At 38.9% G+C, this 17,680-nt stretch overlaps 1 protein-coding gene and 1 long non-coding RNA gene across 13 annotated transcripts in view; one reads left to right on the top strand and one right to left on the bottom strand.

Moving 5' to 3' along the window:
- The window catches only part of cux1a (cut like homeobox 1a), a 134,810-nt gene that overhangs the window by 93,836 nt on the left and 23,294 nt on the right, over positions 1-17,680 (top strand). For 7 of the 12 annotated variants that reach the window (XM_039676623.2, XM_089126135.1, XM_089126140.1 and 4 more), the window contains 10 exons: positions 849-953; positions 2,387-2,575; positions 5,021-5,079; positions 6,270-6,321; positions 7,866-7,962; positions 10,058-10,786; positions 13,106-13,186; positions 14,312-14,413; positions 15,739-15,825; positions 16,638-17,083. In XM_039676623.2, coding sequence (XP_039532557.2) covers positions 849-953; positions 2,387-2,575; positions 5,021-5,079; positions 6,270-6,321; positions 7,866-7,962; positions 10,058-10,786; positions 13,106-13,186; positions 14,312-14,413; positions 15,739-15,825; positions 16,638-17,083 — 1,947 coding nt within the window. The remainder of the gene's footprint in view (positions 1-848; positions 954-2,386; positions 2,576-5,020; positions 5,080-6,269; positions 6,322-7,865; positions 7,963-10,057; positions 10,787-13,105; positions 13,187-14,311; positions 14,414-15,738; positions 15,826-16,637; positions 17,084-17,680) is intronic. The other 5 variants (XM_089126137.1, XM_039676627.2, XM_089126136.1 and 2 more) reach the window with 3 other exon arrangements.
- LOC120482368 (uncharacterized) lies at positions 313-16,706 on the bottom strand. The gene is made up of 2 exons (XR_016149436.1): positions 16,616-16,706; positions 313-980 (listed from the first exon to the last, which is right to left on the bottom strand). It is a non-coding gene; the product is annotated as an uncharacterized LOC120482368 (long non-coding RNA).

Raw genomic sequence — 17,680 nt, forward strand, 5'->3', positions numbered from 1 at the left:
TGCCTTCACTTTTTTGAGCTGTGAGCCCCAACAGCTAAATCTAAATGAATATCAGATCTTTTATGTGATGCAATATAAAGAATCTCTTGCCTTTTTTATGGATTTTGTTTTATCATCAGTCTATTGCTTTTCTGACCTTATATGTTTGGGAAAGAGATCTGTTTTATTTTGTATTTATTTGTGATTTCGTCTTGACTTATTTCTTGCTAAAATACTCAAAAGTTTTGTAAGCTCTTTGCTTATCTAAAAATTATACACTTTTATGTTTTTGAAAATGTAGGGCAAGCAATAAACAAACACCCGAGTAAAAAGTTTATAATCATTGTTTTCATTAGCATTATTATTCCAATCAACAGAAAAAAGAACATTTGGTAAGACTTGTTACGTAGACGTTTAGAATAAATTTGCATAATTTAGCTTGTCATTACCATAAATGCATAAAGATGGTGGTGTTGGATTTGGTGCAGCTAAAGGTTGAACGCTTTAAGCAGCTTTTACACTATATATATATTTTATAAGTCTCATCATGAATCCAGACCTTTGTCTTTAGGTCAGGGATCCATTCTAGGGCAACAAATGAATTAACACCACAATCTTTATTTAAAATAAATTCAGAGTGATTTGCATATTGTGTGAATCAACCAACCGTACATACTTTGACACACTTTAGCTTGAATACTAGAGCACTCAGCCAAGTGTGAGTTCAGTTCAACATTTTTCATATAAAACCAGGCCTGTGATCTTTTAGCTCCCAGTCTTCACAAGTCATAAACGTCAGTTGATTATAATGGTTATGAATCCTCAACCATGGCAATTTTTCACCCGTTTGTTGTGTTTGTGGCCCACAGAGGGCCGAGGCAGCAGAGAGGGATGCTGTGAGTCTGAGGGAGCAGCTCACTTCAGCTGGCAAGACACTGCAACCATCCAATCAGATCGAGAAAACAGCGGAAACGGTAAGAGTGACTCTCTGCATGCCTGTACTGTAGAGAGAAGGGCAGAAAAAAGGGAATGATTTAGGGCTGTGCAAAAATTAATTGCGATTAATCGCATCCAAAATAAAAGTCTGTGTTTACATAATACATTTGTGTGTGCTGTTTATAATTATTTTGTATATATAAGTACACACACATGCATGTATATATTTAAGAAAATGTGTTATTCATATATAAAATATTTGGATTTATATATATACAGAATTTAAGCTCAAATAATTCTTAAATATTTACATGCACCCATAGGTATTTATATATACACAATAATTATATACAGCGCACACAAATATATTATGTAAACACAGACTTTTATTTTGGATGCGATTACTAGCAATTAATTTTTGCACAGCCTTAAATATATATAATGCATTATGAAGATATTCCCAGTGCTTTAGCATTCACAGTGTTGTTGTAAATATTATATCTTGATTAATACTGTAATCGTTCTTAATAATATTATTTAACAAAAGATTAGTGTTTTCAAAGATAATTGAATCATGATTAATTGTAAAAAAAAAAAAAATTGTTATATAATACCTGATATTGCTAATGCATTATGCATTCACAATACCATTGTAAATAAGTGTAGCCAGTATATATTTTTAATGTATAGTGTATTTTTATTTTATTTTTATGTATGTGTATGTAAACACACACATTTTATTTGATCATGTTGACCACTGTATAATTATTAATTACATTTTAATATTAATTTATTTATAGTTTGTAAATAAATTCTGAAAAAATAATGAATGAATGTTTATAGCAGTAGCCCCTTAACTGTCACCGTCCCGCTACTCGGACGCCTAAATTTACTTCACTATATTTCAAGTAAATCCTAATCTAATTATGACAAATTATATATCGTTGAAAAGGTCAAAGACTTCTAAATAAATATTCTCCCCCTGTTTTGTGTTCCAAATTATGTAGGAAGAGTAATTTATGACACGAGTGCACCTCAAAAAATCTCAATAAATAAATATTTTGTAAAATATTTAAACTTCCATAACTTTTTCATACAATAATCTGCTAAGTGTTTTCTTTAAAACAAGACCAAACTTGGGTATACATTCCAAAGCATTCTTGAATTACAACCATTTAAGTTTGAATATATAATTTAAATATATAAACATAAGTAACATAATACTGTTATATTTTAATTATGGTTATAATAATTTTCAATGTAAATTATTGGGTGTTATGAATATACTGCATTCAAAAAACCTAATTATAATGCTTTACACAGTATACATGCTTGATAAGGCAGGTGCAATTATATATCCCATTTTATACAGAACAGTACTTCCCATTGCACTGCTTGGAAAACGCACAGGTAGTGTTACCGTTTACGTTGCCAATGCAGCATTGTAAAACGTGTGTATCTGTGTGTACAGGATAAGTCTCTGGAGGCGCTATCGTCCACCAGTCTGGAGGCAGAGTTGGGTGCTAAAGAGAGAGAGGTGGAGCGTTTGGCAGAGGATGTTCAAAGACTCCAGGCCAGTCTGGCCCAGCTCAGCGAGACCTCCACCAATCAGATCAGTCAGCTTGAGCAGCAGCTGAGCTCCAAAGAGGCCGTACTAAAGGTCAGTCAGACCAGTGCCTAATATGAAGCATATTAATACAAAATACAGTGATGGGAATAAGTATGCTAAAGTTGCCTAAAAGGAGGAATAAAAAATAATCTTTTGGATATTGATCTTAATGCCTTAATTAGAAAAATGAGGAAAACTCCAACCTTTAGGGACACAAATTTTGTTTGTGAATGAATAATGTATCATAAATAAATAAATGTTTTTCCTTAAAATACATGGTGCATAAGTCAGGGCACCCCTATGTTAAATTCCCATAGAGTCAGGCAGATTTTTATTTTTAAAAGCCAGTTATTTCATGGATCCAGGATAATATGCATCCTGATAAAGTTCCCTTGGCCTTTGGAATTAAAATATCCCCACATCATCACACACCTTCCACCACACCTAGAGATTGGCATGGGGGTACTTTCCATAAGATCATCTTTCAATGCAAATCAAACCAGCTATTAGGCTAACTGAAGTAAAACCATGCCAATCTCTAGGGATGATGAATGGTGTGTGATGATGTGGGGATGCATATTATCCTGGATCCATGAAATAACTGGCTTTTAAAAATATAAAAATCTGCCTGACTTTATGGGAATTTAACATAGGGGTGTCCTGACTTATGCACCATGTATTTTAAGGAAAAACATTTATTTATTTATGATGCATTATTCATTCACAAAGAAAATTTGTGTCCCTAAAGGTTGGAGTTTTCCTCATTTTTCTAATTAAGGCATTAAGATCAACATCCAAAGATGATTTTTTATTCCTCTTTTTAGGCAACTTTAGCATGGGTGTCCAAACTTATTCACATCACTGTATAGGTAATATGTCAAGTAGGGCATAATTTGTGCCCCCCAGCCAGTATTGAATACTCTGATCTTGTGTTTAGAGTGTTAGTGCTGTATTAAGATTCCTGCATTGCACTCCTTAACTGTGGTAAAATCGCTGTAAATGGACTGCATTTATTAAGTGCTTTCACAGCTTGCCTCACATTCACCCATTCACTCACTCATTCATACACCGATGGCGGTGTCAACCATGCAAGGGGTTAGGTGTCTTGCTCATGGACACCTCGACACTTGAACTCGACCTACATGAACCACTGTACCTCACAGCCCTCCTCATTAATACATAAGCTCCTCTTTAGTTCGCTAACAGCTGATACAAGGACAAGTGAATGAGCCTGGTGGTTCATTATGGACCCATCTAAAGTCACATTAACACTGGACTCCAGACACGGGCTGTTTCAACTCGACATTTCATGTTGGATGAAGCGAATGGTCCTGCTCGTGGCAGCAGTCAGATCTCTGCTCTGCGGCTGCAGGACAGGCCTGTAAATGTTGCAGCGGCTCACACGAGCCATGTGACCCATGTAGTGAATGTTTCGAGTTTGAATGACAGCTGGTTGGATGGCAGGAGACTGAGCTGAGACGAAGCCTTCGCTGAGCCTCACACGGAGAGACTGCTCTGATCTGCCCTGCCTGTAGCAGACTCAAGTCCTGCTGAAGAATCTGAGCATGTGCAGTGCGGCCGGATTCATTCAGCGCATACACATTCTGAACACGCATACAGAATAGTGGTAATAGAAAGCAGAATGGCTGATATAAAGCCGAAGCATATAGCAATTTAAAGATGGCAAATAAACATTAAAAATAAATGTGCACAAAATAGCTAAATTTGTACACTTAATTTCGTAATATTTACACAGTTTGAAATATATGAGAATGGAAAAAATATCTATACAAAACTCTTATCCAGAGTGACTTGCCCGTGTGTTTCAGTTATTTAGTTTTGGTCACCAAAAAGCAATTACAGTAAAGCTGTAATACTGTGAAATATTATTACAATTTAAAGGAACAGTTTTTTTATATATATATATATTTTAAAATATAAAAAATATTAGAAATATTTTGGCAGATTATAAGTATTGCTACTATCACTTTTGATCAATTTAATGCATCCTTGCTGAATTAAAATATGACTAATATTAAGTCTGACTAACCCCAAACTTCTGAACGGTGTTGTACATCAACAAAAGTATTGTGGTTTCAGTTTCATTTTTAATTGAATTTATTTGTAATTTTATCATCAATAATAATACTTTTTTTTTTAAATGGGAAAGACATGATTCGTGGTTTGTATCTGTTTAAATTCTATGTATTCTGAGCCCATTATAAGGATATTCCACAAAAGAAATCTGCCATTACTTACCTATCCCAAACTCGTATGCTGGAACATTTTTGGAAGATCCTCTATGCAGCTCCTTAAGTTCATTATGACCATGTCTATCAATCTCCAAAAAGAGTCAATTGACCGAATTTCCATCGGAATATTGATTTAAAGTGCCTCTCTAAAGTGAATATTATGCATTTTTTTAGTGTATAAAAACACTGATTCACATTGCAATTTTGCTTCTAAATGAGTATATCTGCCTTTTCCCCTCCCCAGCATCTCGAAGAAAAGCTTCAAGAGCAGTCAGACTACGAGGAGATCAAACGAGAACTCGGGTAAGTTCTAAAGCACTAATTCTGTCAGCAAAAATAATCCTGATGCTTTAGCCTTTTCCTTCTCATACGCGTGAATATTTTAGCATCATTAACATCATTTTACCTCTGAGGGGAACGTTGCATCAACCTAAACGTGATATCCAAGCACGTAACACCATGATTTGACTGTATGGTGGGTCTAAATAAGCAAAGGTTTTGCTTGGAGTGACCTGATCTGGTCATGTTCTGTCCACCTTTATAATTTCAGGCCCTCAGACCATTCTTAACCTTTATCTGCCTCTCCATTATGCATGTATCTTTCCCATCCTTCCTCGCTGCAGGGCTCGAACTATGAGTTCTCATTACCTGGTGGTCTTGAACTTTACAGTCAGACGTACTGAATTTGATCTGATGTAGTACAGCCAGCTGAGATATGAACCGCCCAGGATCTTTTATTCCCATATTTTACCAGAAGGAATTTTACTCTGCGGTAATCTCCGTTTCTGTGTAATAAATTCAAAGAACCTTAGGTATGCGAGGAGTATTGGGTCTTATTTTTGAGAAAAGCGGATTAAGCACGCTTTGTTGTCGGAGTGTTTTCTGCACAGGACTGAGCGATTGCTGCGTTTCATCTCCAGCCACAGCTGTAATGAGGAGGCTAACGTAGTTTGCATCGGCGATAACCTAATTGAGTGATGTGTGTGTTTTTGGCTCGGCTGCTCGTCTGTGCTATCGGTGTGTGTGTGTGTTGGGAGAGTCCGGGAGATGTCTGGCTGTCCGTTGCATAACTCGATTTTAGGCGTAATATTCCCAATTGGGACTTATAAAGCAAGTAATCCATGAATAGAGGGTGTTGTTAAGATCCGTGCTTGTCTGATGATCGGCCTAAAAAGCCGCTTTGCTGAATGTATATTGATAGCTTGTTGTCTACTCGAGGCACATTCCACTGTGATATAATGAGTGTTTTCACCCAAAAGGCTTTTGAAAATGGTCCTGTTTAATCCATAGATAACAGATCAGCGCTGGGTTGAGTGCAGCTAGGCACACAGGTTCATTCGGGTAACGTGATTGTAGGTGTCAGAAATGTTTCGATTCACGAACGCTGAGCCGAGCTTTCAGTTCTTGACCTGAAACGGAAAGTGAAGACATGTTTTATGCTTGTAGCACCGTTATTTTAATACGTACACTTTTTTTTCTTTTACTCTCGCCAGCACCCTGAAATCAATCGAGCACAACTCCTCAGATCATCACTCTTCAGCACAGGTAAGACGTCGTGCCGTTGGAAATAAAGTTGATTTTGGATGGATTTGTCCTTTAAATGCATTATAATAGTAAAAGGCAGCATGTTTTATTGGCTTTGATGCTTTTTAAATCCTGAATGTCACGTCATGAATTTGTACTTGTTTATTTAGAGAGAAAAAAGACATTAATATTATTATCTTTTTCTCTAAATACATAATTTTTTTGCCCTTGTTTTCATTCTTTTATTCTTCCTTTATATTCTTTCTCCCTCAATTCCTCATTTCTTTTATTTTCCTGCCTTTCTGTTCCCTTCCTTTATTCGTCACTTCCTTCCTTTCATTTCCTCACTTTTTTAATTTTCTTCCCCCGTTTATTTATTTCTTTCCTTTCCATAACTTTGCTTTTGTTTCTTTCATCCTTCATATCCCTTCTGTCCTTCCTTCCTTCTCATAACTTTCCTTGTTTCTTTATGCCTTCATTTCTCTTCTTTCTTCTTCCTTCCTTTCTCACTTCCTTTCTTTTCCTTCCTGTCTGTTTCCTCCCTTCCTCCCTCCCTTCCTTCCTTCACCCTTCCTTTCTTCCTTCCTCCTTTCCTTCCACCCTCCCTTCCTTCCTTCCACCCTTCCTTTCTACCTCCCTTTCTTCCTTCCTCCTTTCCTTCCACCCTCCCTTCCTTCCTTCCACCCCCTTCCTTCTTTCCTTCCCATAACTTTCCTTGTTTTTTATGCCTTCATTTCTCTTCTTCCTTCCTTCCTTCCTTCCTTCCTTCCTTCCTTCCTTCCACCCTCCCTTCTTTCCTTCCTTTCTTCCTTCCTTCCTTTCTTCCTACCTTCCTTCCGTCCTTACTTCCTTCTTTCCTTTCTTCCTTCCTTCCTTCCTTCCACCCTCCCTCCCTCCCTTCCTTCTTTCCTTCCCATAACTTTCCTTGTTTTTTATGCCTTCATTTCTCTTCTTCCTTTCTTCCTTCCTCCCTCCCTCCCTCCCTTCCACCCTCCCTCCCTCCCTCCCTCCCTCCCTCCCTTCCTTCTTTCCACCCTCCCTCCCTCCCTCCCTTCCTTCTTTCCTTCCCATAACTTTCCTTGTTTGTATGCCTTCATTTCTCTTCTTCCTTCCTTCCTTCCTTCCACCCTCCCTTCCTTCCTTTCTTCCTTCCTCCCTTCCTTCCTTCCTTCCTTCCTCCCTTCCTTCCTTCCGTCCTTACTTCCTTACACCCTCCCTCCCTTCCTTCCCATAACTTTCCTTGTTTTTTATGCCTTCATTTCTCTTCTTCTTCCTTCATTTCTTTTCCTTCCTGTCTGTTTCCTTCCTTCCTTCCTGCTTTACTTCCTTCCCGTAACTTTCCTTGTTTCTTTATGGCTTCATTTCTCTTTTTATTCTTCCTTCCTTTCTCACTTCCTTTCCTTCCTTCCTTCCTTACTTCCTTCCTTTCTATAACTTTCTTTTTGTTTTTGTTCCTTCAATTGACTTCTTCCTTTTTACTTCCTTCCTCACTTCCTTTCCCCCTTCCTATCTGTTTCCTTCCTTCCTGTGTTTTTTTTCTCTCCCTCATCTATCCTTCATTTTAGGACTCGTCCAAGCCTTTGGAGATGTTGCTGACAGGGAAAGACCATAGCCAGCTGTCAGAGATCGCATTGAAACGACTGGCCAACAGTGACTTCAGTGGTGAGTTTCCAGTGTCCAGCCTCTTCTGAGGAACATTAACTTCTAGTTGCTGGGAAATTGCAGCTTTTGCAGCTTTTATTGATTTATTTTTTTCCAAACCTAACTTCACCTAAAATCCTGCAGGATGTGCAACATGACCTTAAAAAAAAAAACTTTCAGAACTTTAGCTGAATGATTTTATTTGGCCCCAAGAAAAAAAAAGAATAAATATCGTAACAGATCATACGTATAGTGACGAGTCAGGTTTGGAGGCAACCCTGTTGTTAAGGTCAGTTCACCCTTTTCTAAAGGCAGGAACATATTAGGATTTGGTATGTAGGAGATCAGGTCACCTGGGGCTTGCATAAATCCTGAACGGCTAGGGGAGACCAATGTGATAATTAGGCCTTATTTCCCTTTTCCTGCCCTTTCGACTACACTCTGTATGTGTGAGGTTGAAAATGTCATTACAGAACACCTCTGGACACCCCTATGGAGATCATACATTTAATTTGCGTTTTAAATGTGACTTTCCATCACAAATTTAGCATTTTTAAACCTGGCATTCGCTGCTGACGGCAATGACAGAGAGTCATCTGTGATCGTAGCAAGTATCTGTCTCTGACAACCAACAGAATTCTATTGCGCTGGATATTGATTTTGTCACCGTTGTGTAAAGTGATGGTATTGTTATGGAAGCGCACACAGCAGAGGTGTTTTGTCATGGCAAAAAGGATAACTGTACTGACACCCACAATCCCTTGCAGTGAACAGTCTCCACAGCATGAGCAGGTAGCCCACGCACAGTTGCCTGGCCTGATATCTCTGGACATGCCTGCTAGTCTACAGACCTCAGAGGAGATCAGTGTTAAACGTCAGCCTCTGGCACATGCGCACACATACACCACAGATTTCCTTGAAGTGTGCAGAGCAAGTGTTTGGTGCTTTGTTTCTGCTCATGTTTTTTATTTGTATTTGGTGGTGGGGTGGTGGGGGGGGGGGGGGGAGTAATATTTTTCAAGTTACATATTTTTGTATAATAATATGTAAACTGTCCCAGTTAACCGATTCCTATTGCTAGTTGTATCTCTGGGATGTTCTCTTTCTTTCACCAAATTTTATGTCAACTTTACTCAATATTTGAATATTTCTTAATTAATTAATTAAGTAGCCATGTAATGAGTGAATGTACTGTAAGTTTAAAAAATAAACCCCTTTAATATGATTCAAAATAATCTTTTACTCTACATTTATCTCTTAAATATATTTATGCCGCGTTCCAGGGAACCTGTAACCCGTGTTTTTCCAACGTTACACCGGTGAAAGTGCACTGAAACGGCAGTCAATATAGATACAGTAGATAACGCCCTGTTACGAACTCTGACGTCACATAGCCAGCGAAACCATGCAAAATAACAATGGCAGCGTTTCTGCAGGCGGTACACGGTGAGAATACACTTTAGGACAATATAACGTTAACTAGTTCCATCAGTCCATCCATTCAGTCCATGAGTGCACCAAACCCAGACAGCAAACTGACATTGAATCAACGTGGAAACGACGTCTCTCATGACATCGAAACAACGTTGATTTTGCTCATCGAATTAACGTCGAACCAACGTCAGACGCGGCATTCTTCAAAGCTAAATGAAAATCGAAAATTGGTTTGCTTTCATAACGTTGATTTCAAGTTGATTTTCCGTTAGTTTTGAAAGAATGACGCGTCTGACGTTGGTTCAACGTTAATTCGATGAGCAAAACAATGTCAGATCAACGTTGTTTCGATGTCAGTTTGCTATCTGGGAATACATTTCCAAATATACAAATAAAGTCAAATAAAAGGTATAACAGCTTATCTTGCCTTATGCAGCGTTTTTCCTCCGTTTCCCTCATAAACAAGGAGTAAGCAACAGAAATGATTACAAATGCGCATAAGCCCTGGAAGGTCCGCCATGCTGGTTTGTTTGCATCAAGCTCAGGTATTTTGGCGTGACTGGCTTGGAACGCTACAAAGTCGTGAGTCGCGGTTTGAAGTCGTGATTTGCGTGCTCAAAAACGGAACTGGAACGGATCAATCTAAATGATTTTCCTCGTCACCCGTGGTTTTGTTTTACAGGTGCATTGGGCCGGAAAAGTAAAGAAACTACAGTGGAGAACCCTCAGCGTCTTCCTGCCACTCCGGTCCCTACCACACTCCAGGGGTCTCCTCCTCCTCCCTCCCCTCAGCTTTTGATGAGGACGGGCACCGCTACCTCCGAATCTGCTGCCAGTGCCAACGGTACCCACCCCTTTTCCCCCACGGGCATCGGGCCAGACTTCTTTACCCCCGGCATGGCCAGCGTGGGCGCCACGTTCCCCCCACTGGCTGGCAAAATGGCACTCAACTCTCTTCTCCAGAGGCAGCTCATGCAAACCATCTACACCAAAGCCCTCCAGGACCCTTCTCCAAGTTCTGTGCTGTTCGGGCCGCCCCATTACGCTACAACCAACTCTCTCTCCAGCCCCCTACCCCCTCAGTCAGCGGGCAGCCCCGAGGTTAACGGCATGGCGCCCTCCCCCAGCCAGTCGGAGGGCGCGGGCAGTACGTCGGAAGGCGAGGAAATGGACACGGCTGAGATCGCCCGACAGGTCAAGGAGCAGCTGATCAAACACAACATCGGTCAGCGTGTGTTCGGCCATTACGTTCTGGGTCTGTCCCAAGGCTCCGTCAGTGAGATTCTGGCCCGGCCCAAACCCTGGAGCAAGTTAACCATCCGTGGCAAAGAGCCGTTTCACAAGATGAAGCACTTCCTGTCTGATGAGCAGAACATCCTGGCGCTGAGGAGCATCCAGGGCAGGCAGAGAGGTCAGTAACAGAGCTTGAGGAAAAGACCCAACTCGTGTTTATTTTCAAACATTATAACATCATATGTAAGCAACTTCAACATGGACACACTAATGTTAGCATCCTCGCAGAGAATCGGATACGATACATAGTCGAATATGTGCAATAACGAGAGGGAAGTGCTTATGGAAGCTTGTTTCTGCCTGAGGGTAAAAAAAAAATAATAATTGTGAGAGAAAATTTTAAATAAGAACCAAATTAACACATTTTTAAGATATTTGTGATGTTTTTGAGGTATTTGTAGTCCCAATTGTGAGGTATGAAGTCATATTTGTGAGGGATAAAGTCGCAAGGTTCATTTGTGAGGTTCAAAAAAGCTCACATTTGTAAGGTATGACGTGTCAGTCGTGATGTATAAAGAAGGCACAATCGTGAATTCATTCATTCACTTTGACTTTGGCTGAAAACAGGCTTTCGTGATTCCCTTTGGATAAGCTTTAGGCTAACCCTAACCCTTTCATCCACATGACCTTCAAAATGGAGAGTCTTACATGACGCCCATAGAGACCAGACACTAGATTCTGACGGAAACGCTATTAGTACTCTCAGTTGGCACAGGCGGCTTGTTGATTAGAGCTAAACTTCAGGAGTCTACCCTTTCTTTCATTTCGGTCTCAGCCTACGGGTGAAGAGGAAGTTCAGAGGGGTTTGCGAGCGCTATGTTTTGCCTCAAGTCTGTGCTTCACAGCTAGAGCGAACAAATCAAGGCCGAGCCCAGCGTGAGCGAGAGTACTTGCATATGAGGGCAGTTGGCTGTGAATCCTCGAAGCCGTGTTGAGCCGAGTCTAAGTTTGTTCAGTCTAGCTGTGAGGCAGTAGTTTTGAAACGGAGCCGGAGCTGAAAAAGGCTGACTGTGCTGCCCGTGCGTCTGCACACCGGTTTGGAGCGTCTTCAAGGAAGTCTGGTCTGGCTGTCTGCCTCCATAGCGTCGGCTTGTGGTCTCCCATGGGAGTAGGAACTTTGTAAAATCCTTAAAACCCATTCATTCACATCAAAGACCTGGGCTAAAGGAGCACATTAACGTTGAAGTAATCACTCGAGTGAGTTCTGCAGGGTGCAGGTGGCTTTGTTTGAGGTCAGACTAGGTCGATTTGTGTTTAAGCTTAACAAACTACCATTCAAAGGATATTTACACTTATCAGGTCATGTAAAGGTATTACTTTGGATTAGAATTACTAAGTGTTTCCAAAACTGACTGTGGTGAAGACATTCTGACATCTATATAAGATCAGAGCTCAACAATGAGATTTCTCTTTTTTTCTCACCCTATTTTTTATAGAGAGAGATATTATTATTATTATTAGCCAAAACTTTAAATATTTTTTATGCTTTTCAAAAGAATGTTTCTATATTTATTAAATTAAAAGTTTATTTAAAATTTTCCGGTTTTCAGAAAGAAAATCCTTTTTTTTTTCTCTCTAAATATATTCATTCTTATTATTTGTGTTTTTAATGTCTATTTTTATTGGTGTTTTTAATTGTAATTTAGGGCTGTCAAACGTTTAATCGCGATTAATCGCATCCAAAATAAAAGTTTGTGTTTACATAATATATGTGCGTGCACTGTATATGATTATTTTATATATATAAATACACACACATGCTTGTATATATTTAAGAAATATTTTCATGTATATACTGTATATAATTTATATTATATATAATATTTTTTTTCTTAAATATACATGCATATGTGTGTATTATATATATATACGGTATATACAAGATAATCATACACAATGCACCCACATATATTATGTAAACACAAACTTTTATTTTGGATGTGATTAATCGTTTGACGGATTATTTAAATTAATTAAACAATATATAAAACATTTTTTTTCTGGAAAGCAGAACTATTTTTTTTTTTTTAATTAAACGATAAAAATAAAAATATATTTTCTTCACCAAAGTAAAAAAATATAATTTAGGTTTTTCATTTGCAGTAAGTTCTAGAAATGATAAAATTACTAAATAACTCTGAAAGCTATGGATTTATGCACACACATTGTGCAATGTAATTGATGAAAACTAGTCATTCTGTGCAAAATACAACAAAACTAGCTAAACAACCATAGTGTCACATCTAAATCAGGTGAATTCAAATTCCAAACGCAGTGATGCTGCAACACTAGACTGATGGGACAGGTGACATTTCTGTCTCTCATAGGTTGGTCATATTCTTATTGTTGAGCCCTGGAGATGATTGGACAACTGACAGCAGAAGTTTAGGGCTTGGTCTTACTTTATTTCTATCTTCCGCCACTTGTTTTCCAACAGAGAACCCAGGCCAGAACCTGAACAGAGTATTTCAGGATGTTCCGAAGCGAAGAACCGGCTCGGAAGGCTCCACACGGCCAGGTCTGTCTCACGCCTTCCCTCTCGTGTTACGAGTTTCTGGAGTGTCAGATCCGCTCTGTCTGTATGTTTTTGTTGTGCTGGTCTGTTTCTTCTCAATCTCTGGCCTGGAATCTGTTGCAAAACAAGTGAGTGAGACAGACCGGACTGGGAGAAGTCTGTCTGGAATTAAAGAAACATCTCGTTCCGTCTGTCTGAAGACGGCTGTTCACAATAAATGCTACACCTTTGACTTCATAGATTAGTTTTCAAACTGTGGAAAAACTTTGTGTGAGTGTTATCAAGTCTAAACCAATGTAACTTTCCATCACGGAGGTCCTTGAGAAGTATGTCCTGTTATTTTGTGGTCAGCTTGTGTGTTTATATATGTGTGCGTGTGGCAGAATCCTTCAGGCAGATCCACAGTGCCACCACATTACAACTGGTGGTTGAGTTTCCCCTAGGGCGGCGCTGTGGGTGGCTAGCCTTGTGTGTGTTTCTGAGTGTGTGTGTGTGTGCGTGAGAGAGAGAAAGGGCGAGAGAGCATTACTTCCACCTCACACACTTGTCCAGCTGCTCTCATCACACACCAGTGACTCTGACCTTGCCCTGTTGCCCACTGCTCATTGGGCTCTTCCCTCTGCCACCTTTTCCCCTCTCTCTCTCTCTCTCTCTGTCCATATTTATTATTATTGCGCCGACCCGTCTGATGATACTTCCACACAAGCTCTGTTGTTTCTCATGGAGTTTGTCCAAATCTCACCGACTCTTTGTTCTGTGGACTTGTGGAGGACAGGAAAAGGTTTCAGTCCTCACACAGGAAGTGCTGCTGTAGCCAGGGGCAGTGCAGGTGCTGATACACACAGTATTATAGACAAGCAAACGATTGCTAATGGTTTTTTAGTTCTGTGCCGTTGCAGGATTGCATTTCCATAACGTAAAAAAGTGCCAGCCTTATTTTAGCATACCGCATAGATTTGTTGTTTAAGTAAGCTTGTGTTTGCACCTGTTCAAACTGAAATAGTTAAGAGCGTAGCAATATATTTTTTTGCTGTTTTTAATCTGAAAGGTTGTAAATTGTGCTCCATTTCAGAACAAAACAGATCTACACGTGATGTCTCACACGCACTCCTTGTTGTGTCTTCACAGGTAACATCACTACGCGAATCCGCACACCTGAGACCGGCTCTGATGAAGCCATCAAGTCCATCTTGGAGCAGGCCAAGAGAGAGTTACAAGTGCAGAAAGCAGGTGAGTCTTTATACGCCATCAGGAAAACAAGGGTCCAGGCATTCACAGCTGTTTTCCGTTGACCAACAACCTGTTTAACCTGTTGGACTCACTTTTGTCACCTGATTACGATCATTCTTGCATTCACTTTTTCTAAATGAACCAGTAGGTTTTCTGATGTAGAACTGATTGTAGCATCGTCATACTAATATAATGCACTACTGTTCAAAAGGTTAGGGTTGGTAAGGGTGTTTTTTATTTATTTTAATACATTTTATTAAAATAGTTCACTTTTAAAAAAAACACGTCATCCAAGATGTCCACGTCTTTCTTTGTTCAGTCGAAAAGAAATTAAGGTTTTTGATGAAAACATTCCATATAATGGACTTCAATGGGGTCCAAACGGTTCAAGGTCCACATGAGAGTTTCAGTGCAGCATCAAAGGGCTTTAAACGACACCAGACGATGAATAAAGGTCTTATCTAGGACCCTTCGAGTTATTGCTCGAAAAAAGATTTGTTGATTTTGATTTGGTCACAAACGCTCATCACGGAACAGAGCAAGGCGAGCATTTGTGCTTATAAAACTTAAACTTTTTATTTATTTTTTAAATGAGCGATCGTTTCGCTAGATAAGACCCTTATTCATCGTCTGGGGTCGTTTAAAGCCCTTTGAAGCTGCACTGAAACTCTCATTTGGACCTTGAACCGTTTGGACCCCATTGAAATCCATTATATGGAGAAAATCCTGCAATGTTTTCATCAAAAACCTTAATTTCTTTTCGACTGAAGAAAGAAAGACGTGGATATCTTGGATGACATGGGGGTGAGTAAATTATCAGCAAAAGTTTTTTTAAAGGTGAACTCCTTTAAGGATGCATTAAATCTCAGATGAATGCTGTTCTTTTGAATGTTTTAAAAATAAATGAAGGTTTCCAACAAAATGAAGCAGCGCAACTGTTTTTTAAACAATGATGATAGAATGTTTCTTGAGCACCAAATCAGCATATTAGAACATTTTCTGAAGGATCATGTGACACTGAATATTCAGATTTACCATTAAAGTGAATGACAATTAAAAAATATCAAAAATGATAATATTACTGTTTTGACTGTAGTTTTGATAAATGCAGCCTTGGTGACTCCTTTCAGAAAACTTTTGGACAGTAATGTATGTTGGCTAAAACTGTAATTGCAATGTCTAAAACAAATGATTATATCAGTCAATAACATACTGAGTCGTATCCTCCCTGTTTTGAGTGTTTAAAATTCCCACTTTTACCTTTTCCTGTCCAAGCTTGTGTAACGGAATTAAACTAACTGTCTCTTCCCCACCTGCCACTACAGACGGCGTGGGGGAGAGGCAACGGCGATCAGGTTACCACAGAGGGTCGGGCAGCTATTTCCAAATATATGCACACAGTCTAAGACTTGGTGAGGTTTTGTGCTGTCTGTTGAAAGTTTCCCCCCAGATTTTACCCTCACGCCAAGAGCGCTACTGCTTCCAATTAACTTCTCACTGTCATAAATCAGTCTGAGTCATGGAGATTTATGACGGATGTATGTTTTATATATATACATCAATGAAAAACCCAGTGTATATACACGTTGAGAAATCTTTTATGTTCTAACTCACAGAAAACTGACGTCTTTAAATGTATTAAATGTTCTTAAGCTCTTTACAGAGAGTTCATTTCACTATTATAGCATTATATACAGTATATATTACATTTACATTAATCTCCAAATTTATTGTACAGTTTTATTGGGTAACATAGGGCAGCAATATCTTACTGGCACCCTATGAGTAGTTCATCCAACATGAGTTACTGTATGTCATCATTTACTCACCCTCATGTCTTTCCAAACCAGAAAAGCTTTCATTCTTCTGTGGAACAGAAAAGATGTTTTTGAATGTTAACGCTACTATTTTCCATGCTTTAGAAGTATACGGTCCAAACATAAGAGACATCATTAGAGTATCATAGCAAAAAGACCAAGATTTTGCCATTTTATGAAACTATTTGTCATTTTTGAAGCTTGACAGCTTTAAACAATCTTAGTTTTTTCTACTTTTGTGTTCCACAGAAGACAGTAAGTCATATGGGTTTGGAAAACACGAGGATGAGTAGCCTATATAATGCCAGAATAGTTCTTTTTATGTAGGCTGTTTTTTGAGTACTAATATGGTGATTTATTGGTAAAACAGATTGTGACCACTTACATGTTGTCTTCTGTTCCTGCAGTTGAGAATTCTCAGCCTCCGTCCTCCTCCAGCAACTCTGACGAGAACATTCGCTCCATCCTTGAGCAGGCTCGGAGGGAGATGGAGGCCCAGCAGGTGGCTCTGGAGCCCGTATTGAAGGCCAGCTCTATGGCCCCGACAGATCTCTCGCTGCTGGGCTCAAAGCTCCTGGGCTCCCCGCTCTCCGCTCTCCCCTACACCCCAATTGCTCAGTCTCTGAAAAAGCCCTCCACCTCGCCTCTCCTGGACTTCCACAGTGGGGTGAAGAAGGAGATGGGTGAGGTGGCCGTCTCAGATATGGGGCTGGACGGGGTGCCCAAGCTTGGAGGAGGTGTAGGTGGGGGTTCTTGGAGGGAACACTGGTGGAGCACGGGACTTTCTGAGCGCCGCGGAACCGGGCAGACCTCTGTTAGCGAAGATGTCCACAGCCAAGAGGATAGCAAGGAGGTATAGTGCTTTATTCGTAACTTTTTGATGCCACATATCCCCAAATAGTATAGAAATATACAAACACACTCACACACACATATCTGCCTGTCTGTTTATTTTACTGTTTATATTTTTATTTAGCTTTAAAAAAATCTTTTTTTTCCAGATTTAGTTATTTTACAACATTTAGTTATTTCACAAAATGTTCATTTTTCATTTATATATGAAACAGGATATATATACATATATATACAAATATATATATATTTGTGTGTGTGTGTGTATTTATGTGTGTTATTTTAGTATTAGTTATATAATATTATGGTATTTTGAAGTATTATGATTTAAAGCTTATATTTTTGTTTTGCTATTTTAGTTTAAATAATCTTATGTGCTTTTATCATTTTTATTTGTTTTTTATATTTTTTTATATAATATTTTTATTTAGCTTAAAAAAAATATTTTTTTCTTCTTCCAGATTTAGTTATTTTATTACTTTTTTTTGTTAGTTTCCAGGACAAAATGTTTAATTTTCATTTATATATATATATATATATATATATATATATATATATATATATATATGTATGTATGTATGTATGTTTGGTTTTTTTT

Source organism: Pimephales promelas, chromosome 23 (genome assembly GCF_988280905.1).
Source record: "Pimephales promelas chromosome 23, fPimPro1.hap1.1, whole genome shotgun sequence".
Classification (NCBI taxonomy): Eukaryota; Metazoa; Chordata; class Actinopteri; order Cypriniformes; family Leuciscidae; genus Pimephales; species Pimephales promelas.